Genomic DNA, 22,728 nt, shown 5'->3' on the forward strand with positions numbered 1-22,728 from the left:
CAATACGCCATTACATTTCCCACTAATTCTTTCCTGTGTAAGGATTCACATGTAACTATTTGAATATAAGCCTTTTGAGGCTAATTCAATATTCAATCATTCATAGAGAAATGTACAATACTTTTTCTCTAAGCAGTTCAAAATAATAACCTGTATTGAAAACACTGGCCCAGATAAGGCCTCTTTGGCAAATCAACATTTACATTTACATTTAAGTCATTTAGCAGACGCTCTTATCCAGAGCGACTTACAAATTGGAAAGTTCATACATATTCATCCTGGTCCCCCCGTGGGAATTGAACCCACAACCCTGGCGTTGCAAGCGCCATGCTCTACCAACTGAGCCACACGGGACCACAAAATCAACTGCTTATACATTAAGTTCATCACATGACTCAAACATAATGAGGGAAAAAAACATTAAACATTGAAATAAAGACAACACACCATGTAAGAATACATATACACAACGATTCCCCTACTAAACAGTGCATATAACTTTGAAAAGCAAGAATATGGGGAAATGAACATTCTATCAAATATTTTTGGGGTTATTAGGATGGCAGTGTGCGTCTCCTTTAGAGTAGAAAGATGAGATGATCAAAGTAAGCTCAAGAAGAATTTTGGTCATTACATTTCATAACACAATACACATATCACAGTGCAATGCTGACATGTTGGCATATTTTATGCATGGTGTCATTAGTAGAAGTGTCAACAAGATGGGTTAGAGGGTGAAAGTTCCTTGAAAGGTTTGCATAAGGTTTTAACACCGAGTATTGCCACAACTACTGCCATGATTGTGACTTGCTTATGAATTTTCACCCTCTATTCTACAATATACAAAAAAACAAGGCACAATCTAGTTTACGATGACCCTAAAAATTAAGACTTTCTTTGGTAGAACGTTCTTTGGCGTTGGGTAAAAGGCACTGAATTTTTAGCTGAGAAACAGTTATTTGAAGGAAAAGGACTGAACAGCCAAAATGCTGGTAGCTGATAGTTGATAGTTGTTATGGAGATGGTCAGTTGGGCACACAGGGAAGAAGAAGAAGTTCCCGTGGCGACGCAGAGCGAGCTGCAGCTGTCCACTTCCTGTTTGCTGTCGTCTATGTCTGACCTCTGCCCTGCACTCCGGTCAGATCCTTCCTTATGATCTCGTTTACTACAGGGAGGAGAAGAGAAACAAGTACTGGGCGTTAGTTAGTCAGAGGATAAAATGTGTTTGATGTAATACTGTACTGTCATCTGTTCTTCCCAGGCAGCATTTCACAGCTCCAGAGAGGGCAATTTTCACTTCTGGCCTTTTCATATTTTCCTTTCTCTTACAACAAATGCTCATAAAAAGGTACATTACATCGTAGAAAATGGCATAACATCTTGACAAAAACATACTGATCCGACATTAAAACATCAAGGGACACAACACCAAGAACCGCTGATTACTCTGTGTCCAGGTTGGCTGTAGTAGCGATAACAGAAGATGCCGCAACAGTTCATGAGCTGCATTGGCACAGAGTGTCCACTAGGAGGAGGGCCTCAGTTTTCGATTCTACCGCTCTTTCAATTCCCCATTACTTCCTGTTGTTCTGCTGACAGCCAGGTGACACACAGCATGGGGGGAATAAATGGAAACTTTCACAGCTTCAGCGTTCTAAAAATAGACTCAGTCAAGGTGTGTAGAGTTCTTACACACACACCATGCCGTGTGTAAGGTGGGGGAAACACATTGTGATGTGATGAAACCTGTCTAAAGTTCATGTCTGGGAGCTCTGTGATGAGGTTAAATAAAGATGTATTAAAAACAGATCACCATCATTAAAGGCCCAGTGCAGTAAAAAATGTGATTTAACACAATTTGGAATTATACTGTGCAATTGTGAAAATAATGATAATGCCCTTTTAGTGTAGGAGCTGTTTGAAAAGACCACCTGAAATTTCAACCTGTTTTGGTTTGATGAAGTTTTGTCACTAGGTGGTAAATTACTTAATTGACCAATAAGTAGGAGTTACAAACCTCTCTGCCAATAACAGCTACTGTAGTTTTCAGTTTTCCCCTCCCCACACAGACCACTCCCAGACAATTCTAGAACAATTCTTGCTCGAGAAATCGCTCTTTGCTAAGAAGCTATTTTTGTATATTTTTGACCATTTTAATTGAAAACACAGTAAGGTACTTAATTGTTACCCATAAATGATCTGATATTAAGATAAAAACGTCTGCGTTGGACTTTTAAGTAATTCAGATATATTACCATTTGAAAAAGTCTACAAACAATGATTGTAAGCTTTCTCATTTAGCTTTAGATGATCAGTTTGTATGGGGACCATTACAACATATTTATAGGCCTATCGTGAAATATAAAAAATTATACCTATACTGCAAGGTGTCAAACTGAATACTGTATTGTATTCATAAACCACAGCCAGATGGTTAAATGAAAATGAAGAGTGATTGCATGACTTCATGAAACCTATAAGATTGCTACTGTAGCCGTAGCTTACACTACAACAGTATGTAATCACACTTTGATTCACATTGACAATAGGGAAAACCTGTAGTAAGCTCAGAGGAATGTCCAGTATGGTGAGCATGTAGTGTGTCCAGATAGACTGCAGTACAGAGGATGTGGCCTATCTGTCTTTATCAGTAACTAACAACTCCAACAGCTCTGGAAGCACACTGTGTATACTGGCACTATGACATAAGAGCCTGGCGCCATGGCTTCTTGTTGTGACTTTTAGGGAACATTTTAAGGCATGCCCAAAATGGAGGAATAATAGTGTGAAATTGGTTGACAGTGACGTCAATTGAGCCAAAATGCCTTTAATTCTAGTACATCTGTGATTTTAAAAGCTAACCACATTCATGTTTATGCGTGGTATACTATAACAACATGTTTTGAACATTCACAGGGAGGTTGGGTCTCAGTTAATACAGTAGTGTCACTGATATGAAGCATCCTAAAATATATGAAAATATGATCAATCTTTTTTAAGAGGAAACCTTTTCACTTAAAAGGGATGAATGGGGTAAGTTAGTAAGCAATACCACTCAGGGTTTAGGGGAACTCAATATCCAACAGGCTTCTAGGAGGCCTTTTTAAAGCATTGACCTATATAGTGGGACAAGGGTGCTGCCATTAAACAGCAAGTTAAGCGAAAACAGACACCGTCAACCAACCCACACAGACACACTCATCCCTGGCTGAGCAGTGGTGTGTACCAATGTAACTCCCTCAGACACACAACAGCCCTTACATGCTGACCACACCTCTCGCGTTGCGTGCGCGAGCATTGCAAGATAAATGTACACATACATGTTATTCAATCATTGCACCCATACACCCATACTCGCGCGCGCAAACGAGCGGTTGTGGTAATACTATGAAAGTTAGATGCCAATCGCCATATAAAGTCCAAAGAAGAAAAAGCCTGGAAGGATGAGAGATGACTAGAAACGATTCGGTTGACCGTTTTACGTGTGGATTAATTGTCGGAGTAGAGGACCTTGTGCATTTCAGGTAAAACAACTCAACATTTATATCCCAGGACAAATTAGCTAGCAAATGCAAGATAGATCAATAGGACAAATTAGCTAGCAACTGCAAGCTAGCTAGCTAATTTGCCATAAATGTTTAATGCTTTTCGACCTGTCCACAAATTAATATAATTGGTTCAGAGTTTGTTTTGATATTTCAACCTGCGTGTTGTGATCGTGTTTGGTGTGGGGGGACGAAATCAATTTGCGCATGATGGCGCACGCGCGCGTCCGGTCTGGGCATGGTGTTACCCTAACTAATACTCAGTGAAACTGGTTGCAAAGTATATACTAATACTGGAACCCTGTTTGTGTATTTACAATTGAGATAAAACAGGTACAGTTAAGATAAAACATGATTCTGTAGTTTTCAATAACCTTTTCTTGTTATTGCAAGTCACTGAGTTATCTATCAGATATGCATTTTTTGCCTGACAAACAATTCAGAAGCTGATCTAAAACAGCCTGCCAGCAGAGCAAACTGTAGGCCCACTTCTATCATTAAGAGTAGCTGCTAGACTATCCTCCTCCCAGTCCTCTCGTTTCCTTCGGTCTCTGATCATCTGAAAGAGAAAATAAATAAATCATGGCTGTTTACAGCAGCTCAACACTAAGCACACTTTATGGAGCAGAGCAGAGCAGAGCAGAGCAGAGCTGCATCTGAAACAGGGAGGGAGGCAAACCAACTAGAGCGGCCAAACCGGCCCGGTTGCTCCAGCTCTCTCTGCTCAACTTCCATGTTTATTTTATCCTCTAGTGGAATTTCCTTTGACACCTAATGCCTTAAAGAAACTTTCAACTACTCAACGGTGCCACAGGATTCTCCTGAGTATAAAAAAAGAGGGCTTAGAGAGGCGAGTGGTGCTCCAGAGCAAGGCAGGCTGGGAAGTTATACAGTAGAGAGCTTTAACTGAGCCTCATGAAGGGTTGGCACGGCCTGGCCATTTGAGGCTGGCCCAGGGAACACTCAGACTTGACCATACAATAGATGAGTGTCTGGCTTTAGAGTCCTGCACCAATAAACATGTTTGTTTACCAACCAGGGGTGGGAGAGAGACACACACACAGTACAGTAGCTGACTCAGTCACTTCACACTGCCTCCTATGAGGTGGTGGTGGAGTGTGAGTGAGTGAGTGAGTGAGTGAGTGAGTGAGTGAGTGAGTGAGTGAGTGAGTGAGTGAGTGAGTGAGTGAGTGAGTGAGTGAGTGAGTGAGTGAGTGAGTGAGTGAGTAAACTTCTCAGAATACAGTACTCTTTAACCCAGTTTAGTTTTTTAACTCTGGTTCTCTGTGTGACCATGGGCATGTTGCTATTGTTGTCGTTGATCTGCTCGCTCATAAGTGGGACGTAAGGGACCTGAAACTAATCTGGGCTCGGCATGCTGTTATTGTGTGCTTTATCTCTGAATAGTAGCTCTCTCTCCTTTCACCTGCTGGACTATTTTCACCTGTGCCACTGCCTCTGGGGTTAATTCCAGTCAGTTTCACTACAACTATAGCATGAGTGGGCATGGAAAGATGCAGATACAAGAGTGTATCGTGACTCACTTTCTAAGTTGTAGACTGCACCTTCACAGTACAAGACAGTGTAAGCCTATATATGAGCAAAGACACTAGCTTCTAGAAGAGGTCTTTAGAGTACAGTATGTGAAGCCCATTCCATGTTTTAGTTTTACTCAGTTAAATACATTGCTTTCTTCTATTGCCCTTTATCTCGGTCACACCACAGAGAGCAGCACTACCAAGATGACACAGTTCTATAATCGAAACCACAGAATCATGACGCTCCAGAGTTAAAACCTTTTCGAAATGAGCAAGGTGTGAAAGACATCTGAGTGACTAATTTGAGAATCTTATTTCTCTGAAAACATCTTTGTGAAGTTCAAATAAATGAATGTTTAGGGCATAAACCACACCTTGACATCTAAGTAGTGAAAGACAATGGGACTTTCTGCATTCCCCATCTTCCTGTGCTTTGTTTGAAGAGAGGGTTTGAAGGTGGAGCGGGGGTGCGTAACTACAAGTGGCACTGGGGGGGGGGGGGATTCACACCCTACAACTGAAGGCTGTGTTTAAGAAAAAGTATTCTACTGATGCTCTCTCAAACTGCACCTATAGCCAACACACTATCACAGATTATCGTGAAATACAGTAGACACAAATGACTTATTAAAAATTCTTGACAGGCACACACAAAAAAAATTGTGTCCACCACACAATTTTCTAAATATTATGTTTTTGTGTCCACCACATGATTTTCTGCTTCATAACGCATTTGTGATTTTCTTCATAACGAATTAAAAATATTTGGTGGCTAAAGTTAGCTAGGTTAGCGAAGTGGCTAACCTTACCTAGGCTAGGGGTTAAGGGTTAGGAATTAAGGTTAGGGGTTAAGGTTAGAGTTAGGCGTTAAGGTTAGGGTTAGGTAAAATGTTAGCTAAGTAGTTAAAAAGTAGAAATAAGATAAACCTGAGATATACCTTCATCCACCTGGCAAATCTCATCTTGACCATCCAGAATACAACACACACGTTTTCTACTGCCAAGGAGGCTCAAGACTTCTTCGATAAGCACACAAAATGTCCAACACACAATGGGAAGAGCTGACAGATCTAGGCTTTTGGCTGACACAATATTCAGGTATGCTATCCACGCACAATCATGCAGCCTAGCCTATGGCTGTGGTGCTGCCCTCAGCATAAGTCAATGATGAGAAACCCCTCTCAATTGGGTAAAAGGAACACTATTATTATTTCTGAACATTGGACTTCGTTATTATTAGATTGCCTATGTTCCAGGACATTTCGACATTGATGACTCCGCGCCAATTAATGAAAAATGTACAATATATTGAAGTACCATACATTGAAGAGCCATACAGACTAGGGTTGCTTCCTTACGGGGCTACAGCACATTACACCCCTATGGGCTAAACTGTTCAAGATAGATTGTCAGTCCCATATGGGCTTCCACACAATTCCTTTTTGCTTGTGTTTTATTCTTCCTCCTATGTTTAAGGTCATTTAGAGTATATTGCTAATAATAGTGAGGATGTGACTGTTTAGGCTTGTATTTCAGTTGCAATATTTCGATTTAAAAAAAATCTGCACACTTAGATGTAAAGGTCTGAAGGGGTTAATTATTAGTTACTTTATGTTTTACTTTACTTATGTTTCACAATACCTTAAGACCCCCCAACATATATGCTGTTTAAGACATGTTATAGATAAGGGGAGGGAAGGGGGGAATGGTTCACTGGGTGGGTTTCCCTGTGTGTCCTGCTTTTTGTTTCACATCCATGGGCTTTTTAACACTAAAGATAATAATTACAACATTAATACTACTTTTTTTTTAACAATGGCAACGCTAGCTATTCTCTCTTGAAATTTGAAAGGCCTAAACTCACATATTAAACGTTCCAGCTGTCTTGATATCCTAAGAAGAAACCATATTGATATAGCAATGTTCAAAAGAAACACACCTGCTCCAAAAGGACACACAGAAAAGAGAACCATTTGTGACTCGTTTCACGAAACTAGGCATATGTCCCGTGTCACTTCTTCACAGGAGAGGCATTTGAACATGTTTATTTATTTTTAAAATGTGTTTTTTTTGTCTGAAATGCCTTCTGGAACATGTGAACTTTCATGTGCCCTAATAACAAATGTGTATGTCATGTGCAAATATGAATAAAATTGTAAAATTACGAGCCTAGTTGGTTAAGCCACAGAAAAAGCCAGGAACCTTCCCGCTAGCCATGAATGACTGAGATAATGGATGGGCTGGACATGCCGAGAGATGAGTTCGGATTGGTCTGCCATATAGCACGCTTCTGTCTATAACATGAGCTGCTTAGTATGTGTAGGTAATCCTTTCTAAAGCGGCTTTTTTGAAAGCTATCACAAAGAACTGCAAAAGTGTTGATAAGGCTCTCCACTGTCTGGATGACTGCATTTTGAAATCAATGGAATGCCCGGTGGAAGAAGAATATGATAGCTAAGGAGATGGAGAAAATTCTGGCATTTGTTGGCAAATGCGGAGGGAGTCGAAAAGAGAACACAGAAGGCTGTTGTATAAGCTGTTGTATAAAAATCTCTGGATTACATCTTCAAACTAAGGGCAACCATGGCATCCGTGACAGAGAGGGAGAAGCGTTCATCCATGTATACACGGGTAAGAGAGTCTAGCCAGCTACATTTTTCAGATATTATACATTTCTAATTTAGTCAGTCATTTTCATTGCAAGTTAAAGCTTACTGTTAGCTAGCTAGCTAACGTTAGCTGGCTGGCTGACTCGCTAGCTAACGTCATGTGTATGATCTGTGAAGTAATATTATTTTCTATCTCAGAGCCATTTGCATATTTTTGTTATAATGTTAGCTAGCTAGCTAGTTGGTTAGCTTCAGCAACCTGTAGATTCATGCAGGGTAGTAATGTTACACTATGATTTGGGATTATGGTTCATGGAGTCTTAACATGTCTTAAGAAAAGACTCCAATATGCAAGTAACCATTTCACTGTACCGTTTACACCTTCTGTATCCTGTGCATGTGACAAATAAACTTTGATTTTATTTGATATAGTGTGTGTTTACCAGACACAGTAATGTGAAGAACAACATGACCTGGACCAAATTAGTCAAAGTCAAATTAGGATATAACATAAGGCCAACGAGACAGGTTCTAAAATTCTCCTATAGAATAGCCTGCTTTTATTTCGACACTCACACTTACAACCGTAAACTATTTTCTGTAATTAGCTCGCCATTGACTTGTAAATAATAACATTGTTGTGAGTTTCTTTTCCTGTAATAATGAATACAAATTAGGTCAAGTTTAGACGCTGTCAGCTACAATTGAAGTCGGAAGATTACATACACTTATGTTGGAGTCATTAAACTCGTTTTTCAACCACTCCACAAATTTCTTGTTAACAAACTATAGTTTTGGCAAGTCGGTTAGGACATCTACTTTGTGCATGACACAAGTAATTTTTCCAACAATTGTTTACAGGTAGATTATTTCACTTATAATTCACTGCATCACAATTCCAGCAGTTCAGAAGTTTACATACACTAAGTTTACTGTGCCTTTAAACTGCTTGGAAAATTCCAGAAAATGATGCCATGGCTTTAGAAGCTTCTGATAGGCTAATTGACATAATTTGAGTCAATTGGAGGTGTACCTGTGGATGTATTTCAAGGCCTACCTTCAAACTCACTGCCTCTTTGCTTGACATCATGGGAAAATCAAAATAAATCAGCCAAGACCTCAGAAAAATAATTGTAGACCTCCACAAGTCTGGTTCATCCTTGGGAGCAATTTCCAAACGCCTGAAGGTACCACGTTGATCTGTACAAACAATAGTACACAAGTATAAACACCATGGGACCACGCAGCCGTCATACCGCTCAGGAAGGAGAATTGTTCTGTCTCCTAGAGATGAACGTACTTTGGTGCGAAAAGTGCAAATCAATCCCAGAACAACAGCAATTGCTCCAAAACCGCCATAAAAAAGCCAGACTGCGGGTTGCAACTACACATGGGGACAAAGATCGTACTTTTTGTTTCATCCTCTGGTCTGATGAAACAAAAATAGAACTGTTTGGCCGTAATGACCACCATTATGTTTGGAGGAAAAAGGGGGAAGCCGAAGAACACCATCACAACCGTGGAGCACGGGGGTGGATGCATCATGTTGTGGGGGTGCTTTGCTGCAGGAGGGACTGGTGCACTTCACAAAATAGATGGTATCATGAGGGAGGACAATTATATGGATATATTGAAGCAACATCTCAAGACATCAGTCAGGAAGTTGAAGCTTGGTCGCAAATGGGTCTTCCAAATGGACAATGACCCCAAGCATACTTCCAAAGTTGTGGCAAAATGGCTTAAGGATAACAAAGTCAAGGTATTGGAGTGGCCATCACAAAGCCCTGACCTCAATCCTATAGAAAATTTGTGGGCAGAACTGAAAAAGCGTGTGCGAGCAAGGAGGCCTACAAACCTGACTCAGTTACACCAGCTCTGTCAGGAGGAATGGGCCAAAATTCACCCAACTTATTGTGGGAAGCTTGTGGAAGGCTACCCGAAACGTTTGACCCAAGTTAACCTTTACCGAACCTCAACCCCGGATCCGGGATCACCCCCCACCCCCCCCACACTGATTAGCATCGCTAGCATAGCGTCACAATTAAATAGTAGCATCTAAATATCATTAAATCACAAGTCCAAGACACCAGATGAAAGATACAGATCTTGTGAATAAACCCATCATTTCTGTTTTTTAAAATGTTTTACAGGGAAGACACAATATGTAAATCTATTAGCTAACCACGTTAGCAAAATACACCATTTTTCTTTGTCCACCATTTTTTCTCTCCACCACTAGCTATCACCAATTCGGCCAAATAAAGATATTGATAGCCACTAACCAAGAAAAAACCTCATCAGATGACAGTCTGATAACATATTTATTGTATAGGATAGGTTTTGTTAGAAAAATGTGCATATTTCAGGTAGAAATCATAGTTTACAATTGCACCCACCATCACAACTCGACTAGAATTACTACAGAGAGCAACGTGTTTTACCAATTTACTCATCATAAAACATTTCATAAAAATACACAGCTCACAGCAATGGAAAGACACAGATCTTGTGAATTCAGACAATATTTCAGATGTTCTAAGTGTTTTACAGCGAAAACACAATAAATCGTTATATTAGCATACCACATATGCAAACGTTACCCCAGCATGAATTCAAGCCAAAGAGAGCGATATCGTTATCATCGCCAAAATATATTAATTTTTTCACTAACCTTCTCAGAATTCTTCCGATGACACTCCTGTAACATCATATTACAACATACATATAGAGTTTGTTCGAAAATGTGCATATTTAGCCATAAAAAACCGTGGTTATACAATGAAAATAGTAGCAAAACAAGCCTGAAAATGTCGGTCGCCATCTTTCAGAGTGATCTAGTTTAATCAATAGCTAATCATATACTTGACTAAAAAATACAGGGTTGACAGGAATCGAAAGACAAATTAGTTCTTAATGCAATCGCTGAATTACATTTCTAAAATTATCCTTACTGTGCAATACAGGGTTCGCCAAGCGAAGCTATACAAAAAAAAAATGGCGGAATATGCGTTTACATTTTTCTACATTACAACGATTTATCATCTTAAATATTTCTTACTATGAGCTGTTCTTCCATCAGAATCTTGGGCAATGTATCCTTTCTCCGGTCTAATCGTCTTTTGGTCGAAAGATGTCCTCTTGTCCGTCGAAATGTCCACTAACGTTCGACCGGTACTGGAAACGTGCCCAGGGCTTCAAAGTGTACCACAAAGAAAATACCTCAAAATCGCACTAAACGGATATAAATTGCTATAAAACGGTTTAAATTAACTACCTTATGATGTTTTTAACACCTATAACGAGTAAAAACATGACCGGCGATATATTACTGGCTAAACAACAGCTTGGAAAGAGAGCAGGTCCGATGTCCATCGTGCGTCAGGCGCAGGAGGCAAAAGAACGGTACATCCGGTCTTTGCCCATTTATGCAGTCCCTGATTGCGCAATCGACTCCATTCAAATTGTCACCACTTACTGACATCTAGAGGAAGGCGTGGGCAGTGTTTGTATCCTGATAGCATTTACAGGGACTTTAAAACCGACCTGGGACCTGGGGCCAAGATTTCTGAAATCTCACTCCCTGGCAGGGAAATTGCTGTAGAATGAGTTCTGTACCACTCAGAGACATAATTCAAACGGCTATAGAAACTAGAGAGTGTTTTCTATCCAATAATAACAATAATATGCATATTGTACGAGCAAGAATTGAGTACTAGGCAGTTTAATCTGTAGAGCAAATTATGCTAATGCGAAACAGCTCACCCTATAGTTGCAAGAAGTTAAACAATTTAAAGGCAATGCTACCAAATACTAATTGAGTGTATGTAAAATTCTGACCCACTGGGAAGGTAATGAAAAAAATAAAAGCTGAAATAAATCATTCTCTCTACACTATTATTCTGACATTTCACATTCTTAAAATAAAGTGCTGATCCTAACTGACCTAAGACAGGGAATTTTTACTAGGATTAAATGTCAGGAATTGTGAAAAACTGAGTTTAAATGTATTTGGCTAAGGTGTATGTAAACCTCCGACTTCAACTGTATATGATATGTTCATTATTTGCTAGAATATTACAAGCTAGAAACAAACCAAACCAGCCTGACGTTTTTGTGTTTATACTTTTTCATAACGACAATGACAAGTTTGATGTCGGACGACAATAGAATGTGCATGATGTCACTGCGACAACTGTAAACAGACATGACAATAGACATAGTATAAACCAGCCATAAGTCTTGGTTGTACACTACCGTAGTCACTGTTTAGCCCATGGCCTCACATGTGAATCCGTAAAGAGATGAGTGGGGATAAGGCTTAAGAGGGTGTGAACGATGCAGAATGGGTGTAGGCAGAGAAGAGCTCTCCAGTAGGTGTACCAAAACATTCTAGGGTCATTTTCTGGAGAAAAAAAAGTTGATCAACTTTCAAAGCAGAATTTCTTTCCCATTGTAACTCAACTGTAATGTTTGATATACCATTTTCTAGCTCCGAGTCTCTACTTTTATCCAAAGTAAAAAAACACTGCTACATAAGACTGAATCGAGCCGGTACATATGTACAAACTGGCTGCTTTTTCATCAACCCCAAACAACACTAAAGGTGTAATCATAACGATACATAATAAATTAAACATTTCAAAAAGTCCAAGAAGGCAGAATCCCTTTCCTGAAATGTATCCATAATGGAAAGAAAATTGCCTCTATTAATGTGTATGCTCCAAATTCATATGATCCTACGTTTTTTGATTCTCTGAACAGCATATTGTTAGAATTAACTGAATTCCATCTGGTTATTGGGATATGAATCCCATTTTGGACATGTGGGACAAATCTAATATGAGAAACTACTATTCACATGCAACCAAGGCTCTCCAGCATATACTCTCTGATTACAACCTCATTGATGCCGGGCAAGCACATTATCCTAAAACAAAAAAAGGTACACTTTCTACTCAAACAGGCATAAATCATTTCCACAAACTGATTTCATACTATTATCTACACCTCTATTTTCTTTCATCAAGAAAATAGAAATTCGACATATGAGCTTGTCTGACCACCACGCAAGACTACTACTGCCAACTACTGCTCCTAAAAGAGCCACAATATATCGTTTCAACGTTTCCTTACTACAAAATCCTACATTTTGTGAACAATTTGAAATTGAACTAAATTAATTCATAATGATCAATAACATTTGGTTGATGACCCCCAGATTCTATGGGATGCCGCCAAAGATAAAAAACTATGCAACTGCATTTGCATCTGGGTTGAATAAATAACAATTAAAGACAATAACAGAATTGGAAATGTTGTTAACTGTGTTAGAACGTTCTCAACAAACACTCTTTTCAGACCAGGTAGCTATAACTCTTTCCAAAGTCAAGACAGAAGTTAATTTATTGAAACGACAGAGAGCAGAATTTGCCATCCATCGAGTAAGACTCAACCATTACTTCCATGGTTTCATCTCATTATATATGCAGACAATATTTTACTATATCTAGACAATGTATCTCAATAGCTCCCAAACGCATTGAAGATCATAGATAAATTCAGTTCCATCTCAAGTTATAAAATGAATCTAACCAAATCAGCACCACTGCCTCTCAAGACCCCGATGGAGGACTTAATCTATATGATATGGAATCCCAATCGTTCTCCGTTTTAAATAAATATTTCCTTCTTTAGATAAAACCATTGACAGAAACGCTTAAATCAATTAAATCTGACCTCAGTATTATGGAATAATATCCCAGTTGCTTTAACCAGCAGAATATCCATTGTCAAAATGAATATATTGACACGGCTGAATTTCTGTAGTTCAATGCTTCCCATGGCTCCCCCATCTGGCTATTGGGATAAAATTCATAATGCGTTTTCAAAATGTACACTACCGGTCAAAAGTTTAAGGACACCCACTCATTCAAGGGTTTTTCTTTATTTTTACTATTTTCTACATTGTTATCAAAACTACAAAATAACACATATGGAATCATGTAGTAACCAAAAAAAGTGTTAAACAAATCAAAATATATTTTATTTTTGAGATTCTTCAAATAGCCACCCTTTGCCTTGATGACAGTTTTGCACACTCTTGGCATTCTCTCAACCAGCTTCATGAGGAATGCTTTTCCAACAGTCTTGAAGGAGTTCCCACATATGCTGCGCACTTGTTGGCTGCATTTCTTTCACTCTGCGGTCCGACTCATCCAAAACCATCTCAATTGGGTTGAGGTCAGGTGATTGTGGAGGTCAGGTCATCTGATGCAGCACTCCATCATTCTCCTTCTTGGTCAAATAGTCCTTACACAGCCTGGAGGTGTGTTGGGTCATTGTCCTGTTGAAAAACAAGTGATAGTCCCACCAAACCAGATGGGATGGTGTATCTCTGCAGAATGCTGTGGTAGATGCTGGTTAAGTGTGCCTTGAATTCTAAATAAATCACAGACAGTGTCACCAGCAAAGCACCCCCACACCATAACACCTCCTCCTCCATGCTTTACGATGGGAATTACACATGCAGAGATCATCCGTTCACCCACACCGCATCTCACAAAGACACGGCGGTTGGAACCAAAACGCTCTTATTCTTATTGGTGTCTTTTAGTAGTGGTTTCTTTGCAGCAATTTGACCATGAAGGTCTGATTCACGCAGTCTCCTCTGTACAGTTGATGTATCATAGTTTCATCATTCATCATTTTTTCTGATAGTGGATAAAATATTGAAGATCTAAAGTTGTTTCAAAAGGTACAAATTCATATATTTGTCTACCTTGAAAATTCGTTACCATGATGACATAATCCTGTGGTTGAAAAACCACACTCAAAACAGTTTACGCAGACTTTTTCAAATCCATTGTATTTTCCACATAGATTTCACATTCCAATACAAAGACAAATTACGTTGAAACAATGTTGATTTAACCAGTTTGTATGTTTAATGAGATTTTTAGGGAGATTGTTCTAGTAGTTACCAGAATAAAAGTCCAGAACAGAGGGAAGACATTAGAGAGAGAGAGATATTGGTAGGGAGCTCTCAGATCAACACCTTGTAATAGGGAGGAGCAAACACAGTCCACCCAGTATGACTCTCCCAGATACTCTGTGTTAAATCAGAAACAGTAAACGCTGTTGCTGTTTACTGAGGGAAACCCTGTTAGGCCATCTAAAACAAAATTCCACTCGTCCACTGCTGGACCCATTTCTCAGTTTCATTTTTTCCATCCGAACTCAGCCCTTTCCTTTTTCCTGCTGCTGTTGCCTCCCGACTCCCACCCTAAGCGCTATCTTATGGAGATCAGACCGGATTTTCTGGAGGAGAGCAGCTGCAAATAGGATTTTCTTGTGCCAGATTGGCAGAATCTTGGGCCAGGGATGGAAAAAAGCAAATCCTCTAGTGTGTTCCCCACAGAATTGAGGGGTGTGGGGCCAAAGGAAACCCCAGCCAAGTATAACAAACAAAGAGGCTTTCCCGGGCTCTCTGAAACAGCCCATTCCACTGTTTGACAATGGTTACCATAGAACTTGTTTTTCAGATTCATAACAGTGTCAACACATCCAGGCGGTCAGTCAGGAGAGCTGGCTGCTTAATTTTTTCCTTTTTTTCTGTTGTTTTATTTTTTAAAAATGAAAGAAAGAGAAAAAAGAGAAGTCTCATTTCCTGGTCTGTAGTGATGCCAGAGAAATCCCTCTCTCTCTCTATTTCTTACTGGGTTGTGCTGAACTGAACAACATGGTGATCCTTCAAACCACAGATCACCAGGGTTACAACACTTCCACATGGTCTAGGACATGACCTGTCACTGACGAGGACTAGCTACCTCCCCAACCAAAGAGAGGTTTAAAGGCACAACATCATTATCAGGTCTAGTGATCACACTGCAACAACATGTAGTTTGGATGTGGTCTGTTTTTCTGATCTCACAGGGTGATAATGGGGCTGACATGGGTAAGTATAAATATATGATTCATAATCCATGTTATTTCCACATTGAGTGGAAAACTAAGTTGAACATACGTAACTACATCTCCTGGCCTGGCAACTGGGAAGGATTGTTGTTAAAGTGCACATGTGATTAGGGAATAATTTATGTTTGTCCATCATTTGAACAGGATTGATCAGTTACGTGAACCAATCTATCGTTTTGGTTTAAACTATTTTTTAAAGAAACACTGACATCTAATAGTCAAATCATAATGTAAATGCAGGTCAGCTGCTTCTAATATTTTTGGCCATTTTCTGTTGTTTTGTGGTAGAAAACTGAGCTCGTCAAGCATAACATGTCAACCCTGCTACCCATAGATAGATACAGTACCAGTAAAAAGTTTGGACACACCTACTCATTCAAGGGTTTTTCTTATTTTTACTATTTTCTACATTGTAGAAAAATAGTGAAGACATCAAAACTATGAAATCACACATATGAAATCATGTAGTAACCAAAAAAGCGTTAAACAAATCTAAATATATTTTATATTCTTCAAAGTAGCCACCCTTGACGACAGCTTTGCACACTCTTGGCATTCTCTCAACCAGCTTCACCTGGAATACTTTTCCAACAGTCTAGGAGTTCCCACATATGCTGAGCACTTGTTGGCTGCTTTTCCTTCACTCTGCACAACTCATCCCAAACCATCTCTATTGGGTTGAGGTCAGGTGATTGTGGAGGCCAGGTCATCTGATGCAGAACTCCATCACTCTCCTTCTTGGTCAAATAGCCCTTACACAGGCTGGGGGTGTGTTGTGTCATTGTCCTGATGAAAAACAAATTATAGTCCCACTAAGCACAAACCAGATGGGATGGCATATCGCTGCAGAATGCTGTGGTAGCCATGCTGGTTAAGTGTGCCTTGAATTCTAAATAAATCTCAGACAGTGTCACCAGCAAAGCACCCCCACAACATCACACCTCCGCCTCCATGCTTCACAGTGGGAACCACACATGCGGAGATCATCAGTTCATCTACTCTGCGTCTTACAAAGACACGGCGGTTGGAACCCAAAATCTCAAATTTGGACTCATCAGACCAAAGGACAGATTTCCACCAGTCTAATGTCCATTGTTCGTGTTTCTTGGCACAAGCAAGTCTCTTCTTATTATTGGTGTCCTTCAGTAGTGGTTTCTTTGCAGCAATTTGACCATGAAGGTCTGATTCACGCCGCCTCCTCTGAACAGTTGATTTTGAGATGTATCTGTTACTTTAACTCTGTGAAGCATTTATTTGGGCTGCAATTTCTGAGGCAGGTAACTCTAATGAACTTATCCTCTGCAGTAGAGGTAACTCTGGGTCTTCCTTTCATGTGGTGGTCCACATGAGAGCCAGTTTCATCATAGCACTTGATGGTTTTTGCAACTGCACTTGAAGAACCTTTGAAAGTTCTTGAAATGTTCCGGATTGAATGACCTTCATGTCTTAAAGTAATGATGCACTGTCATTTCTCTTTACTTATTTGAGCTGTTCTTGCCATAATATGGACATGGTCTTTTACCAAATAGGGCTATCTTCTGAATACCACCCTTACCTTGTCACAACACAATTGATTGGCTCAAACACATTAAGAAGGAAATAAATTCCACAAATTCACATTTAACAAGGCACAACTGTTAATTGAAATGCATTCCAGGTGACTACCTCATGAAGCTGGTTGAGGGAATGACAAGTGTGCAAAGCTGTCATCAAGGCAAAGGGTGGCTACTTTGAAGAATCTTTGTTTAACAATTTTTTGGTTACTACATGATTCCATATGTGACTCGTTTCAGGAAACTAGGCGTATGTCGCGGGTCACTACTTCACAGCAGAGCCATTTTAATGTAAACTTTTTAAAATCAAAATGTGTTTTTTGGGCAGAAATGCCTTCTGGAACATGTGAACTGTAAATACGAATCGCATCTGTAAATACGAATAAAATTGTTAAATTACGAGCCTATTTGGTTTAGCCACAGAAAAAGTGAGCAACCTTCCCGCTAGCCATGATTGGCTGGGATAATGAGTGGGATGGACATGCCGAGAGATGAGTTCGGATTGGTCTGCCATATAGCATGCTTCTGTCTATTTGAGCTGGTCAGTATGTGTAGGTAATCCTGTCTGACGTGGCTTAAAACAAAATGTATCATGTAGTACGTGTAATAAGTGTTGCTCTCCACTTTCTTGAGGACCGCGTTTTGAAATCATTGGAATTAGAGTATGATAGCTAAGGAGAAGGAGAAAACACCTGTCTCCGGATTACATCTTCAATCTAAGGGCAACCATGGCATCCATGAAAGGGAGAAGCATGCATATATGATGTATACAGGTAGAAGTTTCTAATTTTGACAGAAAGTCGTTTTCATTTCAAGTTAAAGTGTACTGTTAACTAACGTCAGCTGGCTGGATCGCTAGCTAACGTTACATGTATGATCTTATTATTTGTATCTAAGAGCCATTTGCTTTGCTAGTTATAGCCTAATGTTAGCTAGCTAACATTGAACCTGGTTGGTTAGCTACCTGCAGATTCATGCAGGGTAGTAACGTCATGAGTTGGGATTATGGTTCATTGTTTACCTAGCTAGCTAGCTACATGTCTTAACAAAAGACTCCACTATGCAAGTGTTAAATTCGCTCTGGCTATCTACTCCGATTTCAGAGCACTCTCGTCTGAGTATGCCAGAGTGCAAAATAACTGACAAATTTACGAACACTCAACACCCATTGAATATGGCCGGTGTCGGTAAATGTTGGAAAAAAGCGTAAATTGTTGCCAGCAGCACAGTTACACTCACCAACATTCTGGTTATACATAAAAACATCCAGCTCTGCTTGGGTGAGTAAAATGGTCAGTGAGCTGTTCTCTCATTTGTGTTTGGGAGTAGCAAGCAAGGTAGCTAATGTTAGCCAGTTAGCTTGGGTGCTTGACTGTTGTTGTTATGATAGAATGCTCAGATCAACCCTTAAAGAGATGGTTGGGGCTAAAGCTTAAGAGGGTGTGAACGATGCTGAACGGGTGTAGACAAAGAAGTGCTCTCCAGTAGGTACCAAAAATATTCAAAGGCCATTTTCTCAAAAGTGAAGTTACAAGTTTATCAACTTTCAAAGCAGAATTACTTTCCCATTGTTCCTCAAATGCAGTGTATTATATACCATTTTGTAGCTCTGTGTATCTGCTTTTATCCAATGTAAAAGATACCATTTCAAATATTGCTACATAAGACCGAATCAAGGCAGTCGGTCACATATGTGTTATTTCATAGTTTTGATGTCTTCACTATTATTCTACAATGTAGAAAACTAGTAAAAATTAAGAAAAACCCTGGAATGAGTAGGTGTGTCCAATCTTTTGACTGGGACTGTAGACTAGAAATGTTAAAAAAAAAAAAATTGTGTGAACCTCCCTGTTGCACACAACAAGCTTCCATTCAACCCTGTTACAGTCAACCCTGTTACGGTCAACCCTGTTTCTTTAATTGGCCCATTCTATAGTCTTTTTATTTAAAACAAATGTACGCTACAGAGGTTTTGTATCATTTCAGCCAGTAGTTTTAAAAGTAGAGGTCACGAGCCAAAGCGCGTCTCAGAAAAGTGTGCACAATTGTGTACAACGTCATCCACATCATATGGTACAGCCTGCAAAATAAATATATACACTACAGTTCAAAAGTTTGGGGTCACTTAGAAATGTCCTTGTTTTTGAAAGAAAAGCACATTTTGTCCATTAAAATAACATCAAATTGATCAGAAATACAGTGTGGCCATTGTTAATGTTGTAAATGACTATTGTAGCTGGAAACGGCAGATTATTTATGTAATATCTACATAGGCGTACAGAGACCCATTATCAGCAACCATCACTCCTGTGTTCCAATGGCACGTTGTATTAGCTTATCCAAGTTTGGCTAATTGATTGATTATTAGAAAACCTTTTTGCAAATATGCTAGCACAGCTGAAAACTGTTGTTCTGATTAAAGAAGCAATAAAACTGTCCTTCTTTAGACTACTTCTATCTGGAGCATCAGCATTTGTGGGTTCGATTACAGGCTCAAAATGGCCAGAAACAAAGACCTTTCTTATGAATCTCATCAGTCTATTCTTGTTCTGAGAAATAAAGGCTATTCCATGCGAGAAATTGCTAAGAAACTGAAGATCACGTACAACGCTGTGTACTACTCCCATCACAGAACAGCACAGACTGGCTCTAACCAGAATAGAAAGAGGAGTGGGAGGCGCCGGTGCACAACTGAGCAAGAGAACAAGTACATTAGAGTGTCTAGTTTGAGAAACAGACACCTCACAAGTCCTCAACTGGCAGGTTCATTAAATAGTACCCGCAAAATACCAGTCTCAACGTTAACAGTGAAGAGGCGACTCTGGGATGCTGGCCTTCTAGGCAGAGTTCCAAAGAAAAAGCCATCTCTCAGACTGGTCAATAAAAAGAAAAGATTAAGATGGGGAAAAGAACACAGACACTGGACAGAGGAACTCTGCAGAGAAGGCAAATAACAAAATCGCATGGATGTTACACCACCATGCATCATTCAAGAGCATTAATTATATTGATGTATAAAAGCCTGGCACTAACTTACACTCACCGTCATCAAGGTACATTTGATCCAGGTTCTCCTCCTTGACTGTGACCCGTCCTCCAGGGAGGCTGGCTCTCTGCTCCTCTCCAGGGGGGCATCTCTGGGCCTCCATCCCACCAGGGGAAGACCTGCCCTTGGGCACCGCCTTGGGCACATAGGGCTGCTGCTGGATCACTGTGGTGGGGTAATGTTGGGGGGAGTGGGCCGAGATAGGGGAGTGAGCTTGGGCTCCAGACTGCTGAGGGTAGCCATCACAGTAGATGATGTGCTGATGGTTGTCAGGCTGGAGAGGTGGAGGGTCGCTTCCCCGGAGCAGGTGTTGGTTGTTGGGGGAGAACTGGATGATGGAGGGGTGCTGGCCCTGGCCCCCTCCATGCTGCTGGGCCCCCAGCGGGGACGACTGGGCTGGGGAGCCCGTGTGGACCAGGACGGAACGGTGTGTGTCGGGCATCACCCGCATCCCCCCAGTTTGCTGGTAGAGCCCCCCGGGACTGCCGCTCAGACTCTTGCCCCCACGGGAGTACACAATGGCTGGGCTCTGCTGCTGGAAGCAGGTGTCTGGGACGGGGGTGGGGAGGCCGGAGCGGACCTGCTGGCAGGAGGCCATGCTGGAGACCAGGCCGTTGTCTGGGTGGATGATCCCACGGGACCCAGGGCTGTGGTGGTAGTAGGACTGGGGGGACACACCCATAATCTGGGTCATGGAGAAAGGATAGTCATCCACAGGCTCTGTTTTAATGGACGGGACTGTGGGAGAGACGGAAGACAAGAGAGATATGAGTGGGGGTTAAGTCATACTGCTTAAAGTAACTATAATCTACTACACCAATCATATATCTTAGTGACATATTAATGACATGGAATAACATGTGACTTGATATCATTCCTACATAATTGTATTACTCTTTCACAGAAGCACCCCAAAATAAGCACACAGTTCTCTCAGACCATCACAGTCACATGATGGGTATTGCCTCCTTATTGCTGATGCTTACGGTTCCATACCTGCCAGTGGAGTGAATGTGAAGTGCTGAGGCTGGCTGCGCTTCCTCTTTCCGTTGATGACATAGAAGTTCACTTTGGCGGAATGGCAGATGGACAGGTCGCGATAGGAGGGGATCTCAACAAACAGCAGACTCTGTAAAATGACATAATTTTCATTTCATATTAATCTGTCACATCATTATTATAAATTGTATTCAGAGTATAACCACTGTAGATGTGAAAACAATGAAATTGGTGACAAAGTATGACATTATTATTTTAAAAATGTTATTTAAAAAAGCGAACAAACAATCCACACATTATAATCAGTGGCTTGTTTTGACCACTTGTTCAGACATCGAGAAGTGGGCCATCTGTGAAAGTACTGATACTTACAGGCTGACATTTATCTTTGTCTACAGTTGCCTCCATCTCCCAAATCTGCTGTCCATCTGTAGAGACAGAAGGGAAGGGTTGTTTCAGGTCATATACATATTTCAGGGTGAATTACAACACCCTGTTGGACATAGCAAAAACAGGAACACAGTACAGGGAGAGGTTATCTAAAACCAGAAAATGTGTGCAATTGCTACTCTGCTTTTGATTAATTGCAAACATGCTAAGTTGAAAACCAATTAAAAATGAATTCTAACCAGCAAAAATGTATATCTCAGATGTTTCCGTGTGTTTATAGTGAATTCATGAGCTCTATTGTCTCTTTGGCAGGTTAAGCCAGCGTGGGAGAGGATTCTCCGCTTTGACTCAGAACACAATGCCTGGTTTCAACCTTCACATCACTGTCTGCCTGCCACTAACTCATAGGCCATATGATTAACACGCAAGAGGAGTTATATACTCTGTGACACAAAGATTCTCCTATCTACTCTCACCACTTCCTCTTTTACCACTCTGCTCACCTACAGCCAGAGACAGCTACAGATTTATCATGAAGTAAAACCATTACCTGAACCTATATTTCCCATAATATATTGTAAGAAATCATACATAAAATCACATATTTACTCTGTGTCAAGCAATATTGGAATTATTTTAGAGGTTAAGAAAAGTCTATTCTAAAAAGGCACACTGCCGGAGAGCTTTGGTCCAATGGTTGATGGTTGACGCACTGGTGATCAAAAATAGGCCAAACCTGTCTGGGTATGAAGGGATTCTTAACTATGAAGTTGTTCATGTTCTTAACTCCATCCTTTCAAAACAGACATGTGAAAAGATTCTGGGGAGGAGCATGCACATCTCCAATAGGTCCCCATTGTTCCTCTTTACTGCATTTAACAATAACATTCAAGTAAAACTTTTGGGTGGTGAGTTGATTCAATTCCAAGTCTGGAAGGTTTAAACCATCCTCAGACTTAGGGACATGTAAAACGTTCCTATTTACTCTATGCGTTTTATTTGCCCATATAAAGTCTTATGGCCAAGTATACTTTTTAAAAGAATGTATTTGGTGGGGTAATTGGTATTACCAAA

General features: G+C 40.3%; 1 protein-coding gene across 1 annotated transcript in view; it reads right to left on the reverse strand.

Annotated features, from left to right (window-relative positions):
• LOC120061102 (nuclear factor of activated T-cells, cytoplasmic 2-like) overlaps nt 1-22,728 on the reverse strand; it is an 88,275-nt gene that overhangs the window by 36,225 nt on the left and 29,322 nt on the right. The window contains exons 7-9 of the mRNA XM_039010651.1: nt 21,637-21,692; nt 21,262-21,394; nt 20,263-21,003 (exon numbers count right to left, since the gene is read on the reverse strand). Of these exons, the coding sequence (XP_038866579.1) occupies nt 20,263-21,003; nt 21,262-21,394; nt 21,637-21,692 (930 nt within the window). The remainder of the gene's footprint in view (nt 1-20,262; nt 21,004-21,261; nt 21,395-21,636; nt 21,693-22,728) is intronic.

The sequence above is a fragment of the Salvelinus namaycush genome, chromosome 16 (genome assembly GCF_016432855.1).
Source record: "Salvelinus namaycush isolate Seneca chromosome 16, SaNama_1.0, whole genome shotgun sequence".
Classification (NCBI taxonomy): Eukaryota; Metazoa; Chordata; class Actinopteri; order Salmoniformes; family Salmonidae; genus Salvelinus; species Salvelinus namaycush.